The sequence below is a fragment of the Cinclus cinclus genome, chromosome 22, assembly GCF_963662255.1.
Source record: "Cinclus cinclus chromosome 22, bCinCin1.1, whole genome shotgun sequence".
Classification (NCBI taxonomy): Eukaryota; Metazoa; Chordata; class Aves; order Passeriformes; family Cinclidae; genus Cinclus; species Cinclus cinclus.
Window position 1 is genome coordinate 4,626,355 of NC_085067.1, and position 20,178 is coordinate 4,646,532.

Below are 20,178 nucleotides of genomic sequence, written 5' to 3' on the forward strand. Positions count from 1 at the left end.
TTCCAAGGCTTTATTTCCATTGTTCCCAGCTAATTAGTTTTTGAGGAAGCAGGGTCTGTGTCTCTGCTGTATATTTTGGTTGGATGGAAAGGGTGGGGGGGTGGGGATCATTTTAATGGTAAGATCTCTGTTGCCCTGTGCTTCTTTGTGGTCTGGTTCCTGGCCCAGACCTTGTGCTCAGAAAACAGAGCCTGGCAGCATGTGTGTTCTCTTTGTTGAATCAGGAGACACTTGTGCCTTGCTGTTGGCAGAACTGTAGCCATGCTCCTTGCTCTCTGCCAAGCCTTGATACTTTCTGAGTCACCTGTACAAGGGAGATGCTCCTTTTGGATTTTCCCTCTTGGAACAGGAAGGGTGTTAGATTGCAGCAGCTCCCATCTCCCTGGGGGATGTGTGTGGAAGCACTGAGTGCTGCTGGCAGCTGGATGTGAGCAGCAGGTGGTTCAGCACGTGTTCCCTGGGCACTTGTTGTTGCACTGACCCCTCCCTGTCTGTATTTTGCTGTAGGGTGGAGATGCTGCAGCTCTATGAACGGTGCATCCTGATGGATATCGAGTTCTCTGACACCCAGAACGTGGACCAGTTGCTGTGGAAAAATGCTTTTTACCAGGTGATTGAGAAATTCCGGCAGCTCCTCAAGGACCCTCAGGGGGAAAATGCCCAAGAAATTCGGAACAAACTGCTCTTGCTTCTAGATGAGGTAAGAAGAGAGAAACATTCCCAGATTCCACTAAACCTTTGGGTGGGATTCGCTGGTTTTTGGAAGGGGATGGCATAATGGGCCAACTGGGCATCTGGATCTTGTTCATGTCTCCATATGCCTTAGGTCATCCTTATGCAGAGAGGATGCTCAGACACATTGTGGCTTAATGGGGCAGGTGTAGGTCGAGGTAGACGTCTGTTACAATTTAAACCAAGTTGGTTTTGGTGTGCTTGTGTTAATTAGAAGTTGATTTAAGCTAAAATGAAATGAATGCCCTGAAGTGGAGTGAAACAGAAGCGTTCCTGGAGGTGTTTGTAGCAACTTTACCAAATTTGCTTGGAAGTCTTTCTAAAACTGCAGCTCAGTTTAGTCTTTGTACCAGGTAGGCTGGCAGACCTGAGAAGGTGTGTTTTAAAAAATTAGGATGAGAAAAGGAACTGCTGGAGGCCTTTAGCCCACCCTCCTTCTCAAAGCAGGGCTTGTTAAACACTAAATCAAATCTGTCCTGATTTTGTGTAGCTCGGTCTTAAAAACCTCTGGGGCTGGAGATCCTCCAACCTCCTTGTTGTGTTCTGAAGAGAAACATCAGGGAGAAGGAGCTCCTTTCTTGCATGTGGCAGGGCTGGTGTGGTGACTTTGTGCTCGTCATAAAACAGATCGTAACATGCAAGTATTTGTGTTTTGCAGGGCTCTTCTTTTTTTGACAGCCTCCTCCAGAAGCTGCAGGTGTCCTACCAGTTCAAGCTTGAGGACTACATGGATGGGATGGCCATCCGCAGTAAACCTCTCAGGAAAATGGTAGGTTGGCTTCCTCCTGGAGACTTCTCATCCTGGTAATCCTGTGCAAGGTGCTGCATTCCGTGTGTTGCCCTTGCCAAGGGGCAGGCAGCTGTACTCCAAACAGAGCCAGTTTGTGTGCAGGGAATCTTTCTCAGCTGATGGAGAGCTCTACACTCTGTTGTTGTAACATTTCTTAGCTTCCTTTGCAAAGAACTTGTTTTGTACCAGCTTTGTGTCCAGAGCTAATACAGGAGAGAAGTGTCCAAAGGCACCCTGACCTTTCCTGAGGTACTAAAGGTGGTTTTTTTTTCTGCCTGTGGAATCCAGAACAATGAAGGAAAGCTGAAGTTGCATGGGCTCCCTGACGTGTTGCCTTGAGCTGTGAGTGCAGGTGCAAGGGACAGCTGGGAAGGGATATTTTAGTCCAGCTTCATTCCCAGAGAGATGTGTTTATCTAGCAGCTGTCCTTAAATTGGTCATGGACTGCACAAGCCCCTTCTGGAGAGAGGTGGGATATTGTGTCAGAGAGGAGGTGTTTTGGGGATTGGCTTGCCCCTACAAATGCAGAACCAGTACAATGGAGCCTTGTCATTTCGTTCTGCTGCCCTTTTGTGAGCCCTTCAGCATCTCACTCACCTCCTCTTGGCTCTGTACAACCCCTGTGGGCTCACTGGGTCTGCAGGTGAGTCAGGGCTGTGTCCCAGGTGATCCATGGCTGCTCCTTTGCAGGTGAAGTACGCCCTGATCAGTGCCCAGAGGTGCATGATCTGCCAGGGGGACATTTGCCGGTACAGGGAGCAGGCGAACGACACGGCGAACTACGGCAAGGCCCGCAGGTAGGCACTCAGCTGCTGTGTCCTTCCAGCACAGCTCTGCCTCTGGATGCCAGGATGGCATTTCATCCCTGAACTTACCTCTAGCTAAAGAAGTCTTTCTTCTCCTTTTAAAATTCTTTCCACTTCTCTGTTGTATCACAGTTCTGTAAAGCTGAAAGGTGTGGCTGAGTTTTGCTGTTCCAGAGAGCAAGCTGCCAGATCCACTCATCCTCCATCTAGAAGTGGAGGTGGTGGAAGTTGTTCTGTGCTGATTCAGCAGGAGGGGGGTTTAGACCACTGAGCCTGGCAAAATTGCTGTTGTATTTTCTGGTGGCTTTTGCAGCCATATGCTCTTACTCCATCAGGACTTACTAGCACTTGTTCCCTGCTCATCTATGGGGTGAGCCAGGGGTATTTCCTCCTGCAGCTGGTTCTGCCCTCTCTTGCCCAGTGCCCTGTCCCTCCCCAGATGGGCACAGCTCACTGTCTGTGCTCACTCCTGAAGGCAGAGGGCACTTGTGGGAAGGGCCAATTCCCTGCAGAAATACCAGTTCAAAGGGGACTTCTGCATCCTTGGAAGGCAGCCTGATGTCCTTTCAGTAACCCTTTCTCTCTGTTTTTTCCCTTTCCCAGCTGGTACCTGAAGGCTCAGCAAATTGCTCCCAAAAACGGCCGCCCTTACAACCAGCTGGCACTTCTGGCCATCTACACGGTATGATGCTCCTCATGCAAGGATGTGCAGGCACAGGAAGAGCCTCTGGGATGGCTGGGAGATTCCATCTGGTGGAGAAAGGCATTGTTTAGGGCAGTGCTCAGATGGTTTGGGTTTTTTCTTAAAAGGAAAAAAACGCTGATGGCAGGATGTGCTGTGTGGATTCCAGCTGCTGTGGCTTCAGGCAGCTTTGTCAGATACACGCTACTCCCTCAGGGATTTTGGGGACTGTTTTGTGGGCTGTCAAGAGTGTAATTGTTTTAAGTTGAAAACACAGCCCACTTTTTGCGTGAGATTTTTGTGCTCAGAGCCATCTGTTTGCTATCTTATCACTGAACCTGTGGGCATTAGTCTAAGCAACATCCACATGTGACTTTGCTGGGTTTCAGTAGTGCTGGCTACTGCAGCCATGCAGGAAAACTGACTTCAGGGAAGATGTGGCAGCAGATAATGGAAGCATCATGCCGGGGCACAGAGGCTGGCAGAGATCTGCCAGTTCCCAACACTGGAAGATGCTGGTTTAAAGTAGAGCAGTTCAGAGCTGCAGGCTTCAGACGTGCCTTTCCTTCATGGCTAGGAAGGACCTTTCCCACTGTGCCTCTTGCAGGCAGTATTGAGGGAGAGGGAAGGGGAAGCACATGGGGACCTGGCTTTGAATGCCCCAGAAGGAGTGGCAGCTCTGAGCCACTTGTTTGGTTTTTTTTTGTTGTGTTTTTTTGCAGAGGAGGAAGCTGGATGCTGTGTACTACTACATGCGCAGCCTGGCTGCCAGCAACCCCATCCTCACAGCCAAGGAAAGCCTCATGAGTCTGTTTGAGGAGACAAAACGCAAGGTGAGTCTTGGAGCTGGCCTGTGGGATGCTGCACCTGCCCGTGCTAGAGAGCATGGAGAGAATGGTGGCTTTTGGACTTAGAGACACTCCTTACCTACTTCTAAGAAATTCCATGAGGGAGGCAGCCTTTAGAATGATGGTTTTGGGGTGGTGTTTGGGCAGCTGAATCTTGTTTCTGGGTCACAAACTGATTTAGCTAACATCAGTAAGGGCTGTTGGTTGCTGTGGTTTGCAGCATGGCCTTGGCATATAGCACAATCCTTGCTTTATTCCACAGGTGCCCCACACCCTATCCTGATGGATAAGGGAGGCTGCAGTGCCTTTGTGCCCCGGGGACTCACCCCAAATACAGCATATGGGCTGCTACATGTTCCTGGGACTAAACACAGCTTTTCTTGTCCTCGGGTAGCTGGAGTTGAAAACTGTTCACCTGCACTGTCGTGTAGAGTCAGAATCAAATTCAGGGCCTGCCCATGAGTTACTGTGGTTGTGAAGCAGGGGAAAGGTCTAATTTTTCCATGTATATGAAATGATACACTTCCCCTGACCCTTGATCCCTGGATGATCTGAGTGTGTCATGTGTGTCCGACAGTCCGAGCAGATGGAGCAGAGGAAACATCAGGTGCTGGATGTGAGCCCCAACCGCCGGGGCAAGGGCAAGAAATCCACCCTGAGACAAGTGGGAGATGATGCCACCAGGCTGGAGATCTGGATCCATCCCTCACACCCCCGCTCCTCCCAGGGCCATGAGTCCGGCCGGGATTCTGAGCAGGACAATGGGCTTGGGAACCTCAGCCCCAGCGACGTGAGTACTGCAGGAGGCGGCGGTTGGCTTCGGTCTCATGTGTTTGGAATGCTGTGGAATGACACTGGATCTGTTTTGCTTTCCTGTTGCTAAATTTTCCAGTGTTTTGGCTTTCCCTGTGGGAGCTGTGCCTGGGTCAGGCTGAGGAGCTGGTGACCTCGTGCCTCTCGTGTTTAAGGCATGTTGTTACCATCCCTTTCCTGGCAGCGCGTGCTGGCGTGGCTGATGTGGAACAGGAGAGAGGCACAAACAGAAGATGTTGTAAAATGCTTCTGCTCTGAGGGCTCTAACTTGGGTGAGGTTCCTGGTGGGAAATGAGGTCAGGAGCTGGAGACCAGGGTTAACAGTGACCCTGGCAGTTCTGAGGCTTGTTCTGGAAGTGTGTCACTTGTCCCATTGCCAGATGATTGGAGGTTTGCTCTGGGAATGTGAAAACTGTGGTTTCAATTTCCAGTGTAGGTGTTACATTTGCATAACTGCTGAGAGGCTAGAGCAGCACCTTCGTTTTGCAAGAATTAAAAGTATAATTAACTGGTGGTGTCTCCTGTGAGCCTGTCCAGCTGTACCTTGCAGGAGGGGCGTGGGTGAACTCTGTCAGGCCCAGGAATGTGGGCAAAGGCAGTGGTGGCTGGGAGCTCATCCTCCAGGAATCTGCACTGCTCTGGCACATTTGACTTGCAAGAGAACTTGCCAAGGAGCTCTGGGCTGCCTGTCCTAAAATGGCTGTTAAAGATGGGAGTTTGGGGGAACTGGGAAAACCTTCCCTGGACACTGTGGGGCCCAAAGGTTCTCAGATTTGTGCTTTTGTTGTGATTTTGTGACTTCAGCTGAGTGGAACTGGGGTGAAATCTTGGGGCTTTGAAAGATAAGCTCTGCAGCATATTTCAGATGTTCCTGCCCTTGGTTGTTTTCCCTCTCCTCAGCTTTTCTTCTGGGGATTTTTGCTTCCTCAGCATCATTGAAAGGAACATGCTTTAGCTTCTCCATCAGTCATTGATGAAGCTACTTGGCATCAGATGCTGTCAGTGTTTTTGGGGCACTGGTGGGGATTTCTCTTTTGCAGTGCTGTCACAGGAGGCAGTGGCAAAGTGGGAGGCACTGATGTGTTTGTAGTGGAGCACATTGTGCTGGAGCTTCCCCTTGCTGTGTTCAGTGGGGTCTGTGCTCTCTGAAGTGCAGCTTGCTGGCACTGTCTGTACACACTGTCTGATATTTACCATGAATCTTGATTTCTTCCTGTTTGAAATACTGCCTCCTGCAAAGTACCAGCTTTCTGATCATGGAGAAGTCACACCATCGGAAATAGAATGACAGAAGGGAGCTGAGGGCCTGGGTTTGGGCACTATTGGTTTTGGCAGCTGAGATGTTTATTCTCAGTCTGCCTGTGCTTGCTGTGGGGCAGCACTTGACTTGGCAAAACTGCTTATGGGGCCATGTCACCCAGAATAACCACGTAGAAAGGAAACCTGAAATCTGTGTCGCTGCCAGAGCTCCTGAGCTGTGAAGCCTTGGGCTGGATAAAGACATCAGCTCTTCGGGAAGCTCTGGGCTCCTTCCTCACTGAAGCTGTAGCCTCTCAGCCTGTTCCTCGCAGCATCCCCGGGTGTTTTGGAGCTGCTTGGCTGGAGAGGAGCCGAGCAGCCCTGAGTTGCCACTGTGTGGCACTGTTTGGCCTCGGAAGGGCCGTGCCTGGCCGGGACGGGAGCAGGAGCAGCCCTGGTGCTGGCAGCACCTCTGCCCCACATCCCCGGCCGGCCAGAAGGGAGCAGCTCTGCTCCCAGGGGACGTGTGCCAGCGTTTGTGTGTCATTTTGGGGAAATGAGGCTAAATGTGTCATTGCCTCCCCAGTCCCTTCCTTGTCAGCTTCAGCCCTTGAAAAGGCAGAGGCAGGCTGTGTTCTGTGTTGGCCCTGATAGCTGTGCTCTGCAGGTAGCAGAGGCATCAGCCTTATGGCAGCCTGTCTGGCAGCTGGGCCAGAGAATGGGATTTTGCAAAGCAGGATGGATAAGTTTGGAAGTCAGCAGCAGATATAACACTGCAAGTAGAGATGCAACAGCCTGGATGCATTCTGGGCAAGGTGTGGGAGAGAGGCTGCTTGCACCCTTCAGCCAAAGGCTGCTGTTTCAAACCCAGGGACAGGTGGTTTGACTGTGGGGATGCTGGCTGTTCTACAGGTGTCATGAAATCGATTTGGGCTCCTTTCTGTCCTCAGTAGTCACTCTTCACTGTGCAGGTGGTGAGGTGCCAGTCCTGTGATGTGACACACTTTGCAGGGAGCTACTGCACAATTGCTGTCCCAGGACCTGCTGGTGTTTGTGCTGTCCCTGTAAGCACAGGCTTACACACCTCTGCTCAGGACTCACTTAATTTCCCCTTATGCAGCTCTATAAAAAGATCCCAAAATTACTTTATTTCAGGGTCAGGAGCCCACAGCCTGGAGTAAGTAACGTGGGATGGCAAGAGTGAAAAGGCCAGCTCAAACTGCAGCCAGTTCTGGGATGAAGGAAGCATGTGGAGCTGGCAGTTTGCCCTGCACTGTGCTTGTAGGTAGAGGCTTGGCAGAGCTGCCTGTTTCACAGTTTGCTCCATCCCCTTTTCTAGGAAGATGCAGAACTGGAAGAGCACACCACCTGTCCACAGCGAGGGCTGTGAATCTGTGTTTGGCCCCTTCCCCTGCCACTGGATTTGGCACTGCTAGCACACAGGACAAGGGACAGTTTCAGAGTGAGCTGAGGAGCTGTTTGACTTGCAGCCTGGCTATTTTGTGCTCAGGGTTTTGGCCACAGCCTTTTGAGGTTTCATTCTGTGAACGGCTGCTCTCTGTGGTCTCTTGTACGTTGCATGTTTCTGGGTGTGCAGGGGCAGGAGGGCCCAGGCTGACCCTTTACCTGGCAATATCTAGTCACTTCATGTGCAATTCCAATGAAAAATGCTAAAAAAGGAGGCTGAGTAAGTGAGCACTTGTGTTGATGAGCTGAAGAGCTGAGCCTCTGCCATTTCTTCTCTGCCACTGGTTTTATTTGCCATGGGTCTGTATTCATCTTAAATCTGATAGTACTGTAAGCTGTTTGCTCTGCAGGCTGTGAATTGATAAAGTAAACAGGGCAAATGGACTGTCAGTCTCTTGAGAAAGTGCTAATATTACACTGAATTTGAGATTTTAATCACTCCTGTCAGGAAATGCTGAGTTAAGGTTCTCACAATTGCTGCTGCCTGCTGCCTGTGCTCTGCAGTAGACACTTCCTTGTGTTACCACGCAGCATGCAGGCACTAATAAAGATTGCTGCAGCTAAGATCAGGGAAGAGAGGTTTTCCCTTAGCAGGCCAGTAATTGAATAATACTTCTCTCCAGATGTCTGAGTACTTCATCATCATTAAAGAATTAAGTCTTTTAGCCTCTTTGTGAGAGGTCAGTCTTGTAGAGCCATCAAAAGTTTGGTAGGGCCATCATAACAGCTCTTGGGAAAGCAAAGGCCAGAGTCAAAGAGTCAAGATCTGCTGTCACAGCTCTGTGCATCAGCTGCAGGAACATTCCCATTTTCCTCCAGCCTGCTGCTCTGGGTTAGAGGTTTTGTATTTGCCTGGTGCTGGATGCCCATGGAGCAACAGCCCCTTTGCAGTGGCAGAGAAATAGGGGTGGAATCATTAGCTCTGGAATTTAGAGCAGGTTTTAATTTCCATTTCTTTACCCAGACTTTCTTCTCAGCAGCAGGGAGTGTGCAGAGTTTCCATGAGTGAGCAGTAAATACCACCAGGAGACAATTTTGGGAATGCCTGTGCATCCAGGAGCTTGGGCAGGACCTTGGGGCTGCCAAAGCTGCTTCCTCAACAGAGGCTATATGTCCTTAGTTAAAATGGTCCCTGTCCCAGTCAGCTCCTGCATGTTTCACATCCGTTTTTCCCTGGTGATGTTTGTTGTTCCTGCTCTGTGCACTTGTTCCTCTTGGGCAGCAGCCACTTGGGTGACTGGGCTGGCTCCTTTTCCTGCCTGCTTTCAATCCATGCAGTTTTTCATCTGGTGGAGCTTGAGCTTTGCATCTGGAGGGATAAAAACTCATTTTAGCCTGGTAACAGTTGTGGTGGGAGTTTCTCGGCCATTCTGCTCCTTTAGCCTGTCCTTTGCTTGGATCAGTCACACACAGGACCAGAAGTGACCCGTGTTCAGAGTTAGGTTGCCTGAATGTCACTGCCTCTGCTCCTTGGGAGTGTCTGGTTTGTTCAGAGGCTGTTGTGGTGTGAGCTGGGTGTCTCTGAGCATGGCCAAACTCTGCTCATGCAAATATACCCCAGAGACACCCCTGTTTCTGAGAGCTTCTCCCTCCACTCTCAGCTCTTCCCCTCACCTTGTTACTCTGTTCCATTACACATGACTAGAGGTAAGTGACAGACAGAAGTGGAAATGATGTATTGCTGTAATGATGGTTGTTCTTCCATACAGATGCACGGAGAAGATGCTGTTTAGGGAACTCATTATTTTTGGTGCATCCCTGGTGGGAGCATTTCTCCTCACTGCCAGCATGGTTGGGTGGTTTCACTCAGGACAGTGAAAGATTGATCTTTTCTTTGCAGACTCCTATGAATAATCTTTGCTGGATGAAGTACAGGGCTCCTACAGGGCTCTCTCATTTGATCCTTCCATGGTGTCAGGTGGGCAAAATCCTCAGAACTGACCATTTTAGGAGCCTGTGATCTGGAAAATGAGCCCAGGCAGCTGAGGCTGTGCTAACCACAGGGTTTAAGATGGGCAGGGTGAAAGCACAGACTTGCTGCCTTCCCCCCACTGTTGGGGCATGGCTTCCCAAAAAGGTAACCCTGCAATCTGCACATGATGTCCTGTGCTGACTTTTGCATGCTTTTAGGATTTTTTTAACCAAAAACTGAATGCTGGTGCAGAAATGGAAGGGAATGAGACCCATTAGCCCAACAGTGCTTGGACATGCCCTGTGTGCTGCTGCTGGAGCTGTTCCCACACCAGTTAACCATCTCCCTCACCAGAGCAGTGGTGTAGGTGTGTCCCCAAAGGGAGGGGACACATGAGGGAATGTCCCCTGGCATTTTTTTCACAGAAGGAGCCAGTGGGTTACACAGAAGCTCTTAGAGTGTCAGCACCTTGTCACAGGAGGGTAGCTTGTGTCAGGAAGTTTGTCCCTTCTGTAGTTAGATGCTCTCTAGTATTGGATGTGATCCTGTGTGTGGTGTGCTGTGTTCTGGGCTGTCCTTGCTGTCAGGGGATGGCAGTGCTTCCCTCCCCAGCCTGCTCCTGATCCACACCTCTGCAGAGCTGCCAGCCCCTGCTGAGCCTCCCCTGCAGCACAACAGAAGAAGCAGAGATGCTCTCTGGGGTGGGAGTGCCAGGCACCAGCAGTCAGCTAAGGGCTGCCTTCCCTTACTGCTGGCCTTTATCCACCGCCCACATGAGAGAATGGCAAGAGCTGTTGCATCCTTAATCTTTGTGCCCAGAGCAAGACTTGAGAGGGAGAAGTGTGGAGTTCCCTCTGTCTTGCCCTCATTTTCCTCACCCCCACAAGCTTGCAGGAAGCTGTTGGGTTTGGTTACTCATTCATGGAGGTCAGGTCTAGGTCTGGGGTTTTTTTTTTCCTTTGTGTTTAGGAAAGAGTTTACAAACTGTTTTGAGCACGGGGGAGCTGGTGGCGTGTGAAAGAGGCTTGTCAGCCTCTTAACTGCTGGACTTGCATTAATTCTCTGCCCTGCCTCCTTTTATTGGTTGGCAGCATGAGGATTTCTGAGTGCTGTCCCCTGCCTGCAACCCCTCTGCCTCCTGATATGACCTCAGCCACCAAACCACCCTGGGGCTTTATTTTTACTCAAACCGTTTTGTTTTGCGTGGTGAGGTTGATTTCTTTCCCTCAGCAGTGAGAAGAGTTCTCTGCAGAGGAAGCAAAAGAGTGCCAGGCTGCAGTTGAAACTGGTTAAAACACCAAAACCACACTCCTGGTCTCACTGGGTTTGAGACGTGACACTCAGCCATGCAGTTCAGCACTGGCCTTTTTTGCCTGCCAGTTGTGCACCATCCCTTCTTGCACTTTGTTTTTTAAATAAATTGTGTTTTCACTTCAAATTGCTGATAAAAACCTACTCAGCTGCAATTCTTCTGTTAGCAATCCTACCAGAAAATGCTGTTCCACTTTGCCTAGGCTTGTGATGTTCCATGGATGCTCAGTGCTGCCCCAGCAGAGCCCGATTCAACCTGTGCACTCATGTCATGTAGAACCCAAATGTTGCTTTCCAGCACAACTTGACCTTTTGTCACTACCCAGAAAGTGAAGACTGAGCTATTTGTAACAGTTTCCAGAAGTTGGTGTTGATATTTCCCCCCCACCCCCCCACCCCCGCTTCTTCTTTTTAGTTGGTGGTTTTATTTAACTGTGAAGAACGAGGGAACAAGGCAAGGACTAATGTTGCCTGAATGAGAGAGACCCTGGCATGTTCTCCTTCTGGAAACAGGCATCTGGTGCTAATGTGTGTGGTGGATCAGAGGTGGGAGCATTACAAGGACATCAATGAGCTGTGCCTTTGTGAGGGGCTCTGCTCTATCCCTGTGCTCAGAGAGGCTGTGGTGAGGAGAGAGAGACTTCATGTTCCAACAAGCTTCTCATACCCCAAAACCAAGTACAATCATCCAGAAACCGCCTCTCCCTGTCAGTCACTCTTTCCTCATTTCCTCTCCTGCTGGTGCTGATCAGGCAGGGATTTGTGTGCAACCAAACCCCCTCCTGCTGCTGCACACGAGGCCTTTCTCAGAGCAGTGGGTTTGATGATCCTGGTGCTGCACAGTGGTGTTGGAAGGCGGGGTTTGCACTCGAGATGAGAATGCTGCCACAATTGGCAGTACTGGTAAAGGAAGTAAAATATCTTCATAGCAGGGCTGGGAGATTTCCCAGAGCAGGGTGAAGGCTGTAGACACTGATTTCTCTTGAGATCTTTTTGTTGTTGTTAGTCTAACCTTGATCTTTGTCTGAAGTTGGCCCAGACCAATGTTTCCTGCTGTCTGTTGTAGACTTTTTGAGATTGGCACCTCGCATCCCACAGCCAAACCTCTTAATTCTGCCATGGGGAATGTTTATTCCTCTTCACAGTTGAATGAGCCATTTCCAGACAGGCTTCATATCCACTGTGGAGGTGGGTTCTAGGAAAGAAACTTCCTTCCGGAGGATCAGGGAGTGGAACCTGCTGGAGTCTGTCATTTCCTCTGTCCTTGGCTCTAGTCTTCCTCCCCAGCAGATTTCACTGCTGCATAATTCAAAGTGGAGAGGGAGATGCAGCAGGGTGGACAACTACCTGTGGGAGCCTGAGGCACAGCCTGGCTGGGAGCAGCTCCTGTTATCCCAGATGGGGAGCATGGCTGGAAGAGTGGGGATGTGAAGGTTGCGTGAGATAATGCTGTCATCCTTCTGGAAGGCTCTGTCTCTGCTCAGCCTGTTGTCCAAATGTCTCCTCTCTTGGCCCAACTCCATCCTAAGCCTTTCAGGGTTCGATCTCTTCAGTCTTCACCCTTCTTAATTTCTCATATTATCTCCCTCCTTTGTGCTTTAACCCCATGAATAATCTACTCTGGAGTAGTAAAGAAGGCTGACAACACCCTGAGCTGCTTTAGCAGCTGATCTCTTATGACCAGAATTCATCACACATTTCTTTGTGTCAGTTTTCTGTCACAGGAAGGTGAACACTGTTTATTCCTGGCAAACAGTGAGAGTGTTGGAGTATAAGCTGCTTTTGGTTGGGGCTGCTCTAGTGCACATGTGGCCTCCCCCTTACCTGCTGGACACACAAAGCTCTGCCTGGGCTTTCAGTGCTTAACCAGATGCAGCCTTGAAGAGCTGAGCTTGTATCCTAAACGACCTGCAGCACCAGAGCCAATTTGTGAAAAGTTTTGTGTCGAAAGTGAACTTGATATCTCAGCTGAGGGCTCTCTGGCGTGTTTGCATAGATTCAGAGAGTTTATGGTCAGCAGGGACCATTAGATCATCTGGTCTGATCTCCTGTATATCACAGGTCCTTAAATTTCACCCTGCTACTCCTATATGAAGCCAAATAACTCGTGTTTGGCTAAAGCAGTACTTCCAGAAAGACATCCAGCCTTGAGAATCCACCCTTTTCCTGGGGAGTTTGTTCCAGTGATAATTGCACTGTTTTTGAGATGCTTTTACCTTATTTACAGAGTGCATGTTCCCAGTTTGTTCCCATGCTTTGCTCTTCTGCAAGTGTAAAGAGCTCTTAAGTACCACAGAGGCATTTTACACCCAGCAATCCAATCGCCTCCCAGTCTTATTTTGATAACACTGAACAGATTGAGCTGTTGAAATTTTTCACTGCAAGGCATCAGTTCTAGCCTTTGAATCACTTTTATGGCTGTTTTTTTGGATCCTTACCAATTTTTCAGCATCCTTTTAAAAATAAGGGCACTAGAGCTGGATGCAGTATTTCAGTGTCATCCCCCACGGTGCTGTATTTAGATGTTAATGTGCTGTCCAGTCCCTGCTCTGCTCAAGCACCCAGGGGATGTGTTTAATCCTTTTTGCTGGACATTGCATTGGGAATTCAGCCACTGTGGTCCCTAAAGGCTTTGTGGAGAAGCTGCCTTGGGCATGATCTCCTGGAGACTTCATTTTCCATGTGATGCCAGATGAATAACGTGACATTTGATGCTGGAAACCCCCAGATTTTGAAGCTGTTTTAATAAACCTTGTGTGAATGTTCTGTAGCCATCGTTACTTACTGCTCCAAACGGGCAGTTTGGCAGCAGAATTTCCTTTTGTTGATTAGAAACGTTGCTAGTGAGTCTCCACCATCCTCTTTCCATCCACTTCAGTGAGGGTCCCTGAAGACCTCTCTTTAAGAGGTTACTGAATCAGTTTATTCAGTTTATTTTTGATAATATTTTTTCAAGAATGTTGCATATTACTAATTCAGGGAAACCAAATTTAGATACAAGCTTGGTTGAAGTAACACACGTGTAAATATTCTATTTGACCTGCTTTCATTGAGTTGAAAGTTCTGCTAGTAAATTTGTTATTAAATTATGTTGAATTTATTTACAAGTCAGATAGTTGTTCTGGAGCAGGTGAAGTTACCATAGCCTGATCTTTATGTTACTAAAGCAGATAATTTTCTTCCTTAACATTTTTCCTCTCACGTGCTCCCTGCTGGGATGAAGGAAGAACTCAAAAGCTCACTGCTTTTGCCAGGGGGCTTCTTAAATTCCTCTTTTTCTCTTGCTGGATTGATGGCTTGTAGTTCTTATAGCCATGAGATGTGTCCTGGAGCTGCTGCACTGCAAAGGACCAGGGAGTTGCAGAAGTATCTCAGTGTCTCTGTACCTGTAAATTAATATTTTTTTTTATGCCTCAAGGCCATTATGCATCAGGGTTCCCTCTCTCTTCCATATCATAGCAAATTGGATTTTACGTTTGTGTGGTGTCTGATGTTAAGTAGCAGGATTTTCACTGGAATTGCTTCTACTGCCACAGAAATGAATGCATTTCAAGGCAGGACATTTCTCTGCTAAGCAGAAACCTGCATTAAACACGTGGCAAGAAGCAGCCAAGGCAAGCCCTGGATCCATTTGTGGTTGCAGGTGGTATATAAAAAGAAGTGATTATGGTAATTAGCCCAGCTGGAATTTGCCCACAGCTCTGTGGGTACCTTGTAAACACTGCAAAAATGCCAGACAATCTTAACAGCCCTTTTGTCTCGTCTCCTTTATGTAGGTAGCCATTTGCACAAAACCCTTTCCACCAGCACTTTAGTGGGGTTACACCTGTAGCAGTAAAAATTCCTCCTGGTATCCTGCCAGTTGAGCCTACTGCAGCATCCTGGGCTTTTCAGGAATCTCTGTATCAGTGTTGGAGTGGGTGCTCTGAGATAGCTGCCTGTGAAAAAAGAGGAATAATCTCAACGCGGTATATCTAACCCTTGAGTTGGGAGTGAGAATGTGGCACATTTTGAGTGCCTGGATGTTATTTCACACAGTTCTCAGCAAGGGAGCTGTGCCTGGAAAAGCCTGACTGCCCAAGAAACCCTGAAAATATTTGGGATGAGTGTGGTACGTGTTTTGGAGCAGAGCTGTGTGGCTCTGTGGTCTGTATCCCAGCCCCTTGTCACTGAGGAGACCCTTAGACTCAGGAGAACATCCTGCTGTGCTCCAGGCCCTTCCACTCCAGTGAAGACAGAGCATTTGTTACAGGCAGTTTTGCATCTGGTCTCTTGATTAATGGACTTGTCTTTTGCAGCCTATTTTGACTCTGACACCGCTTTCTGCTCCACAGATGCTTTGCTGATGTTGAAGAAAGTTTGCTTCGCTTGATAAAGACCAGATCCTGGAATTTACTTCCAAACCTGAAGTAACAATTTTTAACTTGAAACACTTTTTCCCCAGGAGTCGTTTCTCCAGAATCTTTCCCTTATTTGGTGCCTCCTTCACAGTCGGGGATGATGCTCAGGTGCCAAAGCTCTGTGCACTCTTTGCCCGGAGCCAAACGGGTTCAAAGGCAGCAGCGTCGCTTCCCAGCCCTGATCATGGCACTCCTGTTCCTGTGCTGTCTGCTGGCATTTCCAGCATTGCTGTGCTGGGGTGGGAGACACCATTTTCAACGTGCTCAGTGAAGTATCTGGAGGTTAAATGTTGCTTTCTTCTCTGCTGGCTGGAGACAAGGCGAACCTTTGCCGAAGCTGCCCAAGCAGTTCCGTGTTGCTGTCAGGTCGTGCTCCCCACGGCCTCAAGGAGATTTGAGCTGGCTGTTCAGCCTCGTTGCTATCTCTGCTCTTTTAGCTGCTCCACGAGAAGTTGTTAGTCACTGTTGATTCCTTCCATGGCAACAAATCCAGTTGGGCTGGCGGCGAAGTGTGTGAATGCTCCCCAAGCAGCACTGGGCTGCTTCCTCTGGTGAGGTTGCTTCTTCCCAGGTGGATTTAGTCTGTCTGCACATGCTGACTCATGACAGCTGAAACAGCTGTTTTCAGCTTCAGGCACTACTGTGTGCAGGGACCCCTTCTTCTTGACAGCTGGTTTGTTTTTATAACTAATGCCTCCACTATATGCTCATAACTTCCATATCGGTGATGCCCGCTTTTCAGCTGGAAAGGCCAAAATTCAGTTTTTGACATAGTTTTGTTGTTGCATAAACTTTTCTTGATGAGCTTTTCCCAAGTGAGCAACTGGGACGATCCAAATTTGGTTTCCTGCCTCAAGGAGCAGTGTTGCCCACAAAGGGCAGCAATGTCAGTGTACTGGGAGTTCTGGTCTGGCATCCTGGTATCAGCACGAGGACCATTTTTGGGAAGTCTTTGGAGGAGGCTGCTTTGGGGCTGCACAGTCAGTGAGAAGAAGGCAGTAAGGTGTTATAGGTCTTATGGTAGCACTGTCAGGGTAGTGAGCATGCTGGCAATGCTTTTGGGAAGTTTTTCTCTCCACCATGTGAATGCAGAGCAGCAGGTGACAGAACTTCCTCCTCTGTGCCAGGCCAGGTCGCTGTTTCCCTCTCCCCATGAGAAGCTCAGTTTGATGGGAGGAGCTTCGAGGGCTCCCAGGGGCTGAGGGACAGGTGAGTCAGTAGGGAAACAGTCATCCAGAGAAAAGCCCATTCAAAGCAGCCCCGTGGCCTTAGCATGAACCCGAAGATGAAAGGTCTAAAGTTGAGTGATGAGCTTGTCAAAACCTTGAGGCTGTGGGAGAAAAAGTGGTGGAAGAAGTGTGAGGTGCCTGCTTGAGATGCCACAGTGCTGGGGCACACAGGGCTCTGCCTGGACTTGCTGGGGTTGTGATTTAAGTTGGCAAGAGGCATGAAACATGCTTCATTCCTAGAGGCAGGTATTACATTTCCTTAAAAGCAATTATAAGTAGGCACTTATCTCTGTCCCAGTTCTGTACTGGTTGCTGGGGAGTGTGACTGTTTAGTCCTTGGGATTGTGAGTGAAAAGGCTGAGTGTGAAACTTGCTCTGAGAAAATGGGGGTGAAGCCAATGTCCTGACAAGCCCTTCTGGAGCTGGGTGTCTGTTAGCACACGCTGGGCATGTCCCTGCTGGGTGTCACTTTCCATTCAAGGTGGGGAATTTTGGTTTTCCCCTGCTGTCAGTAAAGTGTGGGGATTGCAGCTCACTCCTGGGGCTGTGGGTGAACGTGGGCCTTGGAGGAAAATTTCTGCCCTAATTTCTTCTTTCCCCCACCTGCAGCCTGCCCATGAGTGTTGCTGTCCAGTAGAGATGGGTTAGGCCATGATCTCCTTTTCCATATTCCCCCTGAAAGGATGCAGAGCATGGACCCCTTCCTCCAGCTCTTGCATAGGGTCTTGCAGAGCGTTGGTCAGGCAGAGCATTGCCCACCACCCCACCAAGGCTCTTGCTCCAAGCTGGGAGCTGTGATTCCTTAGGTTTCTTAGGCTGTGTCTGTGTCAGGGTCTGTGATTTCAGCCAGAGCTGGTCACAAACTGGCTTTTTGCCTCCACAAGCTGTTACCAAAAAAAAAAAAAAAAAAAAGAAAAAAAAAAAAAGAAAGACCTGTTAAAGGCTTCAAGCTCTCAATTATCAGTGTCCTAAGGTGAAGAATCAGCTATACTCAAACTTACTGGCAGAATGAGTAAGGGCTTTGCTGTGCTGTCCCAGTATTCCCAGTCTTTTCTGGATTCCATCTGCAGAGTTAATAAAATGGTGGCAAATCAAGTTGAGTTCTAGTGGAAAGGGCTCTTTAGGGCAGCAGTAAAATAGTGAGTAAGCAAGAACCCCTTGCTGCGGGGGCCAGTTTAATTGGTCTGGCTTGTTTTATGAGACAGGTTTTATGTTTAAACTCGCACATGGCCCAGGAGCGACTCTGCAGCAGGGCATCATTCTCCTGCATGGATCCTCCGGGAGCGCAGCCGGATTAATTACACCTCACTGGAGGTGCAGAGCAGCTGGCATCAGTCATGGCTTGAGCCCAGGGGCATAGCAAATGGGGCTGGGAGGTGTCACCAGAGCTGGGATGCCAGTGACAGCTCTCCCCTGCGGCCAGGCGTGGCAGAAAGCTCGGGAGGCACTGGGCAGTGCCTGCCCTGCATCCTCTGGCTTGTGCCCAGCTCTTGGCTGGGCACTGCCGCGGCCCTGCCAGGTAATCTTATCTTCCTCCTGTGAATGGAAGTGGGGGAGTTGAAGCTGTAAAAGCCCTGGGTGGGTTGGAGCAGCATGGTGGTGCTCTGGGTCACTCCTGGTCAGCGTCTCCCTCGCAGCACTCGGGGCCTGGCTTTTCTCAGCACGCTGAGGCTGTGCAGGCACAGGAGAGAGAGGAAAGCCTCCTGCTCTGGGGAAGGTAAAAACAAGGCCAGTCCACTCCTGCTGTGACACAGCCACCCCCAGGGCCAGGCTGAAGGAGTGCTTGCCCACTACAGCAGTCCTCAGAGTCGTAGAGATAAGGACTGGGAAAGCCCAGAGCTGTGCTGAGCGAGCTGAGGTGGCCTGGAGCAGTAGTAAGTAATTATTCAAGTCAGGTTTTGGAGTCAGGGGACCAAAGCAGGGCAGGAAGCTGCCTTCACACTGTGTGCTACAGTCAGCTCCCCTGTGTTCCCTTAGCTCCGTGTCCACCAAATCATGGAATGGTTTGGGTAGGAAGGGACCTTAAAGACCATCTAGTTCCAACCCCTCTGCCAGGGACAGGGATAGTTTGCACTAGAGCAGATTGCTTAGAGCCCCATCCATCCTGGCCCTGAACACTTCCAGGAATGGGGCATCCACAGCTGCTCTGGGCAGTTCAGTAGCTGTTCAAAATGCAGGGTCAGAGGCTCTGCTGGCACATCTGAACACTGTCTCTAACACCAGATGAATGGGGGGGGTGCAGCAATCCCCCAATCCTCCTTTGCTTCTGGAAGCTGCTCCGGGCAGGGCACAAACAAGTGTGAGTGCTGCTGCTGAGCTCTCTGTGCTGGCTGCTCTGCAGAAAAGTGCTGGGGAGGACATCCTGCTCTGTCTCTGCCTTGTCCAGCTGCTGCTCTGCCTCTGACACAGTCGGGAGCATGGAACAGGCTGCTGCTCCTGGTTTTGGGGTTGTGTTTTTCCATCGATGGGAGTGCTAGTGGGGAATGCTGCCTTTGGAGGCTCCTTTTCCAGGACCCCCCAGGCTGTGCTAAGTTTTGAGTTGGTGAGACAGGGTGGAGGAGAGCTTTGCCTAGAGGTACCTGGGGTGCAGGTATCAGGTTTGTAGTGCCCGGAGTACAGGTATCAGGTTTGGGGGTGCAGGTGTTGGGTTTGGGGTGCCCAGGGTGTGTGGTTTGGGGCTCCCGGGGTGCAGCAGCTCTGTGCAGGATCACAGGACCCGGCAGAGGGTGCTGTGTCTCCATCGCCTCTCCCAGCTCCAGTTCCAGCTCCAGCTGTTTGGCACTTGCCTCTGCCTCTGTGCATGATGTTTGTAAGAGTTTGGGCATGTCCATTTGGTTCCCATCTCCAGTGCCACCCCCAGTATCCAGGCCAGGTTCTTCTGTCACTGGGGACATTCTTAATTCACAGGAAATAGGAGAGAGTTTAATTGTTTTCTCCTCTGTTTTTTTTTCCCTTTTTTTTTCCCATGCAGCTGAACAAAAGGTTCATCCTCAGTTTTCTCCATGCCCATGGGAAGCTGTTTACCAGGATTGGGTAAGTGTGCAGGATGTTTATTTTATTTTCCTACATTACAAGTCTTTTTGGAATTTAATATTGTTAGCAACTAAGCTGTGTTTGGAGCTGAGGGCACAGGGTGTGAATTCTTGCAGGCCTGGCCTCCTGGTTCTTATTCTCCTTACCCGCCCTCCAATCCACACTGGTTGGAGCTTGGGCTTTTCCTTTCCCCCACCTCAAACCCCATTCCTGCCCATGCACCAGGACCCTCTGGCAGGAGCTGAGCTCAGATGGTTCACACACACAGGAGAGTCTAGAGGCTGTTTTCTCTCTCTCCTATCACCTTGAACTTCTGGGTTTAACCCCTCTCTCTTCCATTGCCCTCATCCAATGCAAAGGTGGCTCCTGGAGCTCTCAGTGGCTGTTGGCCTGTGAGGATCACAAAGCCATTGAGACAGATCCATGTGCAGGCTGAAAGCTGCCCTCCAGAGCATGGCAAAACAAACCTTGCCCTTCATCTCCTTCTGCCATTTCGATGAAAGCCCTGTAGCTGAGAGCTGCCCTGGCTGTGGGAACTGGTTTGTACAAAGTACCCTTGGCAGTGGCTGTCAGAAATGGGTTTCAAGTAATTGAACAGCTCCCCATGAAGCAAAGCAAGCCTGATCCTGGCCTGGGCTGAGATTCCAGCCCAGGGGACACCCTTATGACCCCGAGGGCAGAGCTCAGCCTTGCAGCTGATGGGCTTCCCAGTGAGCTGCCTTTGCTCCAGGTCTGGACTGGTCCTCGCTCTGTGGGAGCAGCTGGTGAGGAGAGACCCCATGTGGGTCTCTGGCAGTGGTGGTCTCTGCCTGAGCCTGCCAGTGCCTCGGAAGCAGCCAGGGTCTCCTGAGCTCTGTTGGCTCCTTCATTCTCCTGTGGAACTGCTGGCTACAAGTCACAGGACTGAGGGCCTTTT

At 49.8% G+C, this 20,178-nt stretch overlaps 1 protein-coding gene across 1 annotated transcript in view; it reads left to right on the plus strand.

The window, feature by feature from the left end:
• SMG6 (SMG6 nonsense mediated mRNA decay factor) overlaps positions 1–20,178 on the plus strand; it is a 105,440-nt gene that overhangs the window by 4,088 nt on the left and 81,174 nt on the right. The window contains exons 3-9 of the mRNA XM_062506834.1: positions 508–700; positions 1,391–1,501; positions 2,213–2,319; positions 2,932–3,010; positions 3,733–3,843; positions 4,436–4,648; positions 19,201–19,262. Of these exons, the coding sequence (XP_062362818.1) occupies positions 508–700; positions 1,391–1,501; positions 2,213–2,319; positions 2,932–3,010; positions 3,733–3,843; positions 4,436–4,648; positions 19,201–19,262 (876 nt within the window). The remainder of the gene's footprint in view (positions 1–507; positions 701–1,390; positions 1,502–2,212; positions 2,320–2,931; positions 3,011–3,732; positions 3,844–4,435; positions 4,649–19,200; positions 19,263–20,178) is intronic.